At 41.0% G+C, this 10,304-nt stretch overlaps 1 protein-coding gene across 10 annotated transcripts in view; it reads right to left on the bottom strand.

Annotated features, from left to right (window-relative positions):
* LOC122557942 (potassium voltage-gated channel subfamily KQT member 1) overlaps nt 1-10,304 on the bottom strand; it is a 682,968-nt gene that overhangs the window by 434,197 nt on the left and 238,467 nt on the right. For all 10 annotated transcript variants that reach the window (XM_043706183.1, XM_043706187.1, XM_043706188.1 and 7 more), the window contains 4 exons: nt 8,489-8,615; nt 6,860-6,938; nt 5,540-5,636; nt 1,309-1,449 (listed from right to left, as the gene is read on the bottom strand). In XM_043706183.1, coding sequence (XP_043562118.1) covers nt 1,309-1,449; nt 5,540-5,636; nt 6,860-6,938; nt 8,489-8,615 — 444 coding nt within the window. The remainder of the gene's footprint in view (nt 1-1,308; nt 1,450-5,539; nt 5,637-6,859; nt 6,939-8,488; nt 8,616-10,304) is intronic.

Below are 10,304 nucleotides of genomic sequence, written 5' to 3'. Positions count from 1 at the left end.
TCCTGCGAAGATTTGCTTTCCCAAAATGCAGCACTTCGCATTTATCTGAATTAAACTCCATCTGCCACTTCTCGGCCCATTGGCCCATCTGGTCAAGATCCTGTTGTAATCTGAGGTAACCCTCTTTGTTGTCCACTACACCTCCAATTTTGGTGTCATCTGCAAACTTACTAACTGTACCTCTTATGCTCGCATCCAAATCATTTATGTAAATTACAAAAAGTAGATAAACCACAGTGTGTACATCTCAACTATGGCCAACAGGTCTGAGTATTTCAAAGGCAGGATTGCTATAGACTGAGCCCCAGAATATCCTAATTCAAGAAATTAGAAACCCTTATTCTAAGGAAAGACTACAGATACTTGGGAGCATTTGAAATGTAAAACAAAATGCTCATGGGAAATTTTATAGACGAGTCTTAATTTAAAGCGCTTTCATTGGATTAGAAAAATGTTATTTCCCCTGATTGAGCAGTCACAGTCATTGCTCGACAATTTAACTATGTGAATAAGGAGAAAGGTTCGGAGAATTCTTTTTTAACTCAGAGTTGGCACATTGAATAGTTTACCACAGTGAGTGATTAGCGGAGATAATTGTGTATGTTGCAGGAGAATTGGATAAATATTTTAAGCAGAGGAAGATAAAGGCTTGAAGGAGACAGCACAATAGTGGGTTTACTATTACATTGCTTCAGGAAAAAATCAGCACAAACATGATGAGCCAAATGGCATCAATTTATGTTGTAAATTGCTATGGTTCCAAGGAGCATTACTTCTCCACAGCAGTCAGTTTAATGACTTTTCCTTAAAAAAATATAGTTTTTATCTAGAAAGCATCCAGTACACAGAAAAGGAACTTGGCAGGGATTTAGGTAACATTCATTTAGTGCTTTGCACTGTCAGACAGCCCTGGGCCAGATCTCATTCACTCCAGTGCCAATTCAGTTGGTCATAGTGAAGAGAAAGAATCCCACCTTTCAGCCACTGTAAGTCAGGGAGCAACATTGCTTACAGAGCCACGATACACCAAGCAGACCTCTGGGTTCCCTATAAGGTCTTGTTGGAACAGACAGCACAAGTTTCTCATTAACCTACCCAGATATCAATCAGAAAATTGTAACAGGAGAAGACAGGGGTTGTAGCTCAGCAGAAAATTACAGGAGTGTTTCAAACTGGAAACAGCAGATACTAATTATCCCTGGCCCCTATTACAGTCTTTTACAACCCATTTCCTTATCGCGTCAGATTGCTAAAGTAATCCCTAGTTCCCAAACGACTCAGTTCAGCGGACAGCTTAAAGATACTTACCACACCCCACCATAGGGCGTCTGCATAGCTACCAAACTGTTGGGAGCCACTGTCATCCACAGCATCTTTTTCAGCCAGATACACAAAGTAGGAAGAAAAGATCAGGCCCAGGAACCCGATGTAAAGAGTTGTAATCAGCTCCTATCAAAGATAAAGTAAGAAAATTAAAAGGCAGACTTTTATTACTCAATGTTGTTTTCAAATCATTATTATTACTGGTGAAAGATGCTGTGAGCATGACACTATCACAAAAGCAATTCAACCCCTAGAGTCTGCTCCATCATTTATCGAGATCTTGGCTGATCTGCATTGCAACTCCATTTAGTTGCCTGAGCTCCATGTCATAGACACATTAGAGGTGTTCAGCACAGAAAAAGACTCGTCAGTCCAACTTGTCCATGCCAACCAGATATCCAAAATTAATCCAGTTCCATTGACCAGCATTTGACCCATATCCCTCTAAATGTTTCCTATTCATGCACCCATCCAATTGCCAATGCTCGGCGAAAGTGAGGACTGCAGATGCTGGAGATCATAGTCAAGATTATAGTGGTGCTGGAAAAGCACAGCAGGTCATTCGAGGAGCAGGAAAATCAGGTCCTGATGAAGGGCTTTTGCCTGAAACGTCGATTTTCTTGTTCCTCGGATGCTGCCTAACCTGTTGTGCTTTTCCATCACCACACTAATCTTGACTCCAATTGCCAATGCTGTAATTGTACCCACCTCTACCACTTCCTCTGGCAGCCCAATCCATTCATGCACCACCCTCTGCGTGAAAAATTTTCCCCTTAAGTTCCTTTTATATCTTTCCCCTCTCACCTTAAACCATTGTACTATAGTTTTCGATTCCTCCACACGAGGGAAAAGACCTTGTCTATTTATCCTATCCATAGCCCTCATGATTTTGTAAATCTCCGTAAGGTCATCCCTCAGCCCCCGGCGTTCCAGGGAAAATAGCCCCAGCCTATTCAGCCTCTCCTTAAAGCTCAAACTCTCCAACCCTGGCAACATCCTTGTAAATCTTTTCTATGCCCTTCCAAATTTATTAACATCTTTCCAAAAGCAGGGTGATGAGAATTGAACACAGTATTCCAAAAGTGGTCTAACCAACATCCTGCACAGCCACAACATGACCTCCTAACTCCTGTACTGAATGCACTGACCAATTTGTACCAAATGCCTCTTCACCATCCCGTCTCCCTGTGACTCTACATTCAGAAAACTATGAACCTGCACCATACATTCTCTTTATTCAGCAACATTCCCCAAGAAGTGCACAAATCCTGCCCTGATTTGAGTTACCAAAATACCTAATATCCAAATTAATATCTAAATTAAGCTCCATCTTCCACGCTTTGGCCCATCGGATCAAGGTGCTATTGTACTCTGAGATAACTTTCCTCACTGTCCGCTACACCACCTGTTTTGATGTCATCTACAAACGTACTAACTGTTCTTCCTATATTCACATCCAAATCATATATATAAATGACAAAATGTCTTTTAGCTCTCTTCCTGAACATAAATCTACTCAACATGCTCTTGAAAACGTTCCCAATATACCAAACTATTGGGAGTCACCATCATCCATGACTTTGTGAGGGAAGAAAATTCAAGATTTTACTGCTCCTTATGTAAAAAAACGTTTCCTTCATTGCCCTCCTAATCAGCTTTAATCTTTTATTTTTTAATTTTCACACTAGTGGAAACAACATCTCTGCATCTACGACTTGGAGATGCCGGTGTTGGACTGGGGTGTACAAAGTTAAAAATCACACAACACCAGGTTATAGTCCAACAGATTTAATTGGAAGCACTAGCTTTCGGAGCGACGCTCTTTCTCTATCACCTGATGAAGGAGTGTCGCTCCGAAAGCTAGGGTGCTTCCAATTAAACTTGTTGGACTATAACCTGTTGTGTGATTTTTAACTGTCTGCATCTAGTTATTCAAATATTTTTTAAATACTTCAATTCTCTCAATCCATTCATTGTGTTTTGATATGCAAAGGAATAAAAGCCAAATTTATTAGGAAGCATTTTCTACCTTTGGGCAGCACGATGGCACAGTGATTAGCATTGCTGCCTCACAGCGCCAGAGACCCGGGTTCAATTCCCGACTCAGGCGACTGACTGTGTGGAGTTTGCACATTCTCCCTGTGTCTGCGTGGGTTTCCTCCGGGTGCTCCGGTTTCCTCCCACAGTCCAAAGATGTGCAGGTCAGGTGAATTGGCCATGCTATATTGCCCGTAGTGTTAGGTAAAAGGGGTAAATGTAGGGGAATGGGTGGGTCGCGGGTCTGTGTGAACTTGTTGGGCCGAAGGGCCTGTTTCCACACTGTAAGTAATCTAATCTAATCTTTTATTTGAAGCTAGATTCAGAAACAATTTTCTTCAGTTCAGATATAAAGTATTGCTACTTCTAGATTGGCCCATTAGCCTGTATCATCTCCAATCTCAGAACAGTACTCCCAGTACAACAGATTAACATCTTCACCCACTAAATCACCTCTTCACTTCACATCCATGGAAGAGGACTGACAATTACAATTTAGTTGCGAAGAGTGTTACAAATTTATCCTGACCACGAATTGACCTAAGAATGTACTAAGTCATAACAATAAGAGGCTTTAATCTTATCAGTCTTAGTCAGAGCTTAAATTAAATTGTTTAAAAATTGTGCAAATGCTTTAAAAGGCAAATATCTCCAAAATACACATTGTTGTGATCAATGATTAAATAATAAACTTGTCTGTTTCTTCCACACACTGCACAATGTCATACCGTATTATGTCTGCTCATTTTTAATTTATTTATTTTTGGTTTGTCTGATTGTTTCAGTCTTATGTTAACTTTTCTTTCCCCCATGCATGCACATACCCCAGGCGTGGAAGGTCAAATATAAAATTTGTTCTCTTTATTGAACTTAACGTGATTTTTACCAAAACAGTTAAGATAGGTACAAGGGTAGCATTATAAAATAGCTAAAGCACTGCAGGCCAGTATTAAACTGAGGGAGTACTGTGCTGTTGGGAGTTTTTACCACATGAGATTTTGTACTGAATTGCAAATCACAAATTGATTGATATGTATCACTCTTCTATAGTTTTGTCTTAACAATATCACATTTATCACTTCACCATATAATTCAAGGAGTTGCTAGGTTTGGATGAAAGTTACCCATTAAACATGGCACAGCAAGTTAAGTCTAGTAATTAATTGCATTAGTACCATTTGGACAATATGAAACTATTATAGTGTGTTAACCACCTCGCTGGTTCAGAAAGTGAACAATTAAGAATGTGACTGCTCATCCCCTCAGTTTGTGAATTGTTGGAGATATTTAGAAGTGCCAAGTCTGAACTTTTTTTTCTTACTTGCCCCTTCAGTCTAATTTACGCTTTCTCTTAATTCAACCTCTCTTAGTTTCTCTTTCTGCATCTGATTTGACCTTAAATTTAGCCCCTCAAATTGACCCTCTTTCTCAGCTCCTCCTGTTTACTTCTCAATATATTCCTTCGTTACAATTGGGATTACATTTTAAAAGTCTTGCATCGATTGTAAAGAAAATACTTTAAGAAGTCAAGTGGTTTGTAAAGGCTCAATTTAATTGCAAAATTTTGATTTTAAAATCTCATTGGGTAATGAAATTGGTTATTCATTTAACAGATCCCAGATATCCCATTACCTGCTTGAACTTCCAATTTTTAGGGCAAATTATTATCCCTTAAAGGAGTTGAATGAGCTCGTAAGTTAAATTTAGTTCTTAGGGCTAAAAGGATCAAAGGGTATGTGCCAAAATTGGGAATAGGGTACTGATTAGGATGCTCAATTACGATTATATTGAATGAATGCGTAGGCCTGAAGGGCCATTTTACCTCTTTTTGTTTTGATTTTCTATGAAAATGTCTAACTGTCCACAGACTTGACTTGCAATGCCTCACCTCAGTGAATTCTGGCTCATTAACATTTCCTCACTGCAAAACATTAATCAACCTCAACGGTAAAATACAACTTGCGAATTGAAATTATTGCATTTGGCAGTGAATGTAACAGCTACCAACTATAGGTACAATAAATAAGTCTTGAGAACTGAATCAAACAAAAAGGATGGATGTTAAAGAAAGTTCTTGTCACACTAGGGTTAAACCAGATGAAGGTTTTGATGGGAGCCAGCTGTCTTTATGACTCAGCACTTAAGTTGACCCACAGACCGTGGAGTCAGATCACCCCACCTGTCGATGGATAAAGACAACCGATCCCAAAAGTCTCCAGGTGCCTCCCTGTCGATCGACATGTAGCATTCGAAGGATTTGCAGGAAACGAATGCCCCTGGAACAAAAGGGGAAACAATGCTCCATTAAATGCGTCAGCGGGTGCTCGTGCCTGTGGTTTTAGCTACTGGCAATGAAACTCCGAGCTGACATATAAAGGGGAGACAATCAGAACAGAAAAAATAATGTTTTGGCTACAGCCCTGGAGCTTTTTGGTTTGTTGATATCAGGATAATGGCATCACTGCCATTTATGTCTTGTTGTTGGTGACAGACCTTATTGAACCTCTCCAGTCAGTATGGTAAAGGTGTCCACAAACAACTGAATGGCTCGCTAACCTATTTCAGAAGGCTGTTAATACTCAATCGCATTGACAGGGCAGTGGAATCATGTTTAGGTTTCCTGCGCTAAAAGCTATTAATGAACCAGCTAGGCATTTTGTGACAACCTGACAGCTTCATGGATGATCTTTACTAACAGATTGCAAGCTCTTCAGTCCAGATTACTTGGGACAAAGTCATTTCTAGATTTTGGAGTTTTCTGGAATGCAGGAACGGTGGCACTGTTGGGTCGTCAGGCAGATTCCACTTCTCCCAAACCTCTCAAAAAGATGAACAACATGGAGCCTCTGACTTACAGATACATCCAGGGTTTCACTGCAGCCTTGCTGCAATGACCCCCAATGTTATAATCCTGCTTGCCAATCCAAGAGGGGCATAGAATTCTGGCCCAAAGTCTGAAACCAGGTACAAGCTGAAGATCCAAAAAGTTGCTTCATGTTTACATTTGCGTTGGAGATCCTGATCATAGCCACACCATCTTATCGAGACCAGATGCTTACAATAGGAAGAGTGCAAGTGAAGACACAAGAGGACTTTAGACAGTGACTCACTCTCTGTTACACTCCTTTATACCATAAAGACAGACTATTCTCATTGGTAGTAAGTCACTCTCTGGTTTCTTTCACTCGCCACGGTGTATGACTGAGAAAGCCCCATAGTCTAGTACAAGATGGTATCAAAGAAACCTTCCAAAGAGTGAGCCCAAAATGGGAGAAGTGGCTTTTCACAGGGCAATGTTTTGATCTCACAGATGCTGGTGGGTTACCTGACCCAAACATCACAAATTAATTGTTTAAATAGGTGGAAATTCATATGTTATGTATGTAGGAGGTGGGGGGAAACAAATCTTATTTATAAGTTTGCTGAAACCACTATTAACGGCAACAGCGTTCCATGCCTGAACCCAGTTGGTAGAGAGATCCATGCTTACTCTGCTTACCTGATGGCTGATGTTGCAAAGACTTGTCCATTTGATCCCACACAGAGGACTATAACTGAAGCCACCACTACTATGAGATCTGCCAGGAAGAAGCACAAAATCAGGGAGATTATAAAAACTCAGGATTCACATTATGTATTATTTGTTAAAATGGAACAGGTACTTGTGCAGTGGCACTTCATGCTGGCTCATCAGTCTACATGCCATCATCAATTATTCATTCTGCTGTGGGAAACATTCACAATAGACTGAATTGATATCTTATTTTGTGACTCCTCCTAATTACAAGATTTTGCCTCTTCCTTTTGTCAAGGTTTTCAGTACCACTTACTCTCCTCATCTGAAATATCTCAGAGTTCGCCCCAGATGTCCTATTGCTATCACACTGAAGGTAAATGCGAGAGATGCACAGACACAGGGTTAAAGTGGGTTGCCCTTCTTGAATGGAAATAACTGCACCCTCAGAAAAGAACTTAGAACCAGATTTACAAAAGCACACCGTGGATATGTAAAGGAGAAAGAGTGGGGGGGGGGGGGGAGAATTAAAGAAATTGGAGGGCTCTTTCAAAGTACCAGCACAGGTGTGATGGGCTGAGTAGTCTCCTCCATTCTGTATGACCAGAATCATGTAATAAACAGCTCAGAATGAGGCTATGTGGCCCATCACCTCTTTTCTAGCTTTTCAAAAGAGCTATTTAGTTAGCCTCCTTCCCTGCATCTGAGCAAAGTTCCTGAGTATTTATTCAATTCACGTCTGAAAGTTAGTGCTGAATCTACTCTTTCATTCTAAATCCTAACAGTTCAGTGCATAAAAAATGATTTCCTCATCTCACTCTCCTTTTGCGAATTATCTTGAATATATGTTTTTTTTATTCATTCATGGGATGAGGGTGTCACTGGCTAGGCCAGCATTTATTGCCCATCCTAATTTGCAGTTAAGAGTCAACCACATTGCTGTTGGTCTGGAGTCACATGTAGGCCAGACCAGGTAAGGATGGCAGTTTCCCTCCCGAAAGGACATTAATGAACCAGATGGGTTTTTCCAACAATCGACAATCCATTGTTAAACTCTTAATTCCAGATTTTTGTTGAATTCAAATTCCATCATCTGCTGTGACAGGAATCGAACCTGGGTCCCTGGAACATGACCTGGGGTCTGTGGATTAACAGTCCAGCGATTAACAGTCCACTAGGCCATTGCCTCCTCTGGTTACAGACATTTCTGCCACTGCAAAACCTTTCTGCTTAGTTGCTCTATCAAAATTTTTCACAATTAAATTTCTCCTTGGCCTTCTCTGCCTCAATACCAACTTAAATAGTCCTTCAACATAACTGAAGTCACTTAACCTCTGTACCATTCAATAAGTCTTCCTGGCACCCACCCCAGGATCTCAGAAATGCTTTATAAAATAAGCATTCCTGAAATGCCTACTGAATACAATACTTCAGTGGTCTAACTAGCAATTTAATATATTGGGGCACCAGTCATTATATGCCCCAGTGTAATGCTCCCCAACATCTTTCTTTCTCCAAAAGGCTAATCAGTCACTGAACAGATCATTGTCATTAAAAGGTGCTGGGGACTAACCCCTGAGTTTGTGTAAAAGCTGTTACCGTAACGTGACTCACCGATGATTGAGATTGGTTTCCTGGCAAAGCGCAGCCTTCCCCAAAATCCAACGTATTTGCTGCGACAGCCTGCTGACCACAGTCGGACGATGTATTCCGTTCCAAAAAATACCACTAATACAATCTCCTGTTGGAACAAAGAAAGAGAGAAGTTGATGGATAGAGCCATTCCAAAATGGTACAACATCTGTGCTGAAACAGAGACTCCAAACCCTTTGTTTGTATGAATACGATCCCGCGTACACCTAAACACTTATCTACAGCAGTGAAGGAAATGCTGTAGTGATGCTGTGCTATACAATCAGCACTTTATAATGAAGGAGCACATGCTTTGGAGGTGGACAAGGGATTTAAATGAGTTGACTAGAAAAGTAAAGTCGAATGATTGACACAAGGACTATGTGATAGCCAGGTGATCTGCTTAATGATCTTTAGAGATCAGAGAATGTTTAGTCAGAATCTTCCCTCAGTAATTAGGGATGAGAAGAAGCCCAGAATGGGTAATGTGCAGATGATCTATAGATATAAAAAGTAGACTTGTTAGATTGAATTGCTGTTTTACAATCCATTCTATTTTCAATGCTTACTTCCTTGTTATCTTTAATACAATATAAAATAAGCCTGTCTACCTCTCTCAAGTTTGTCAGTTCCCGTTTAAGAAGTATGACAGTTGAATGGAGAGTGTGATTTATATCCTTGCACAAGAGACCATAAGACTTAGCATCAGTATTGGCCATTCAGCCTATTAATTCTGCTCAGCCATTTGAATATGGCTGATATGTTTCTCAATCCCATTCTCCTGCCTTCTCCCTGTAACCCTTGATCCCCTTACTAAACAAGAACCTATCTATCTCTGTCTTGGCCTCGGCAGCCCTCTGCAATAATGAGTTCCACAGATTAACCACCCTCTGGCTGAAGAAACCTCTCCTCTTCTTAGTTCTAAAGGGACGTCCTTGCACTCTGAGACTGTGGTTTCTCCTACGAGCGGAAACATCTTCTCCATATCCACTCCATTCAGGCCTCTCAATATTCTGTAAGTTTCAATTGGATCTTCCCTTATCCTTTGAAACTCCATCGAGTACATATCCAGAGTCCTCAACCACCTCTCATATGACAAGCCCTTCATCCCTAGGATCATTCCGGTGAAACCTCCTCTGGGTCCCCTCAAAGGGCAGCACATCCTTCCTTAGATACGGGGCCCAGAACTGCTCACAATATTCCAGATGCAGTCAGACCAGAGCTCATACAACCTCAGCAGTATACTCCTGCTCTAATGTTCTCCCGAAAAGAATGCTGATATTGCATTTGGCTTCTGAACTGCCAACTGCACCTGCATGTTAAGGGAGGTTGGTTTAGCTCAGTTAGCTGGCTGGCTGATTTGTGATGCTGAGTGACACCAACAGTGCGGTTCAATTCCTGCACCTGTTGGGATTACCATAAAGGACACTTCTCCTCAACCTCTTTCCTCTCCTGAGTTGTGGTGACCCTCAGGTTAAACCAATTCCAGTTGCCTCTCTCTAATGAGAGAGCAGCCCTATGGTGTAGTAAGACATTAATGTTCTCTGTGGCAGGGAATGAGAATCCCGAAAGCTGTATTGCCTGTCCTAGTGTCCAGGTTCAGGATACCGCATGTGGGCTGCAGAGGAACTTGGAGTGGGAGGGGAAAGATCCATTTGTCATAGTTTATCTAAGTGACATCAGTAGAAAGAAGAAAGAGATTCTGCTGAGGGAATCGGAGCAGCTAGGGGCTAAATTAACAAGCAGAATGAAGAAAAGTAACAATCTCCAGATTGCAACTTGAGTCACAAGTAAATTC

Source organism: Chiloscyllium plagiosum, chromosome 16, assembly GCF_004010195.1.
Source record: "Chiloscyllium plagiosum isolate BGI_BamShark_2017 chromosome 16, ASM401019v2, whole genome shotgun sequence".
Classification (NCBI taxonomy): domain Eukaryota; kingdom Metazoa; phylum Chordata; class Chondrichthyes; order Orectolobiformes; family Hemiscylliidae; genus Chiloscyllium; species Chiloscyllium plagiosum.
Note: the sequence above shows the minus strand (reverse complement) of the source record. Positions and strands in the feature narration are given on the sequence as shown.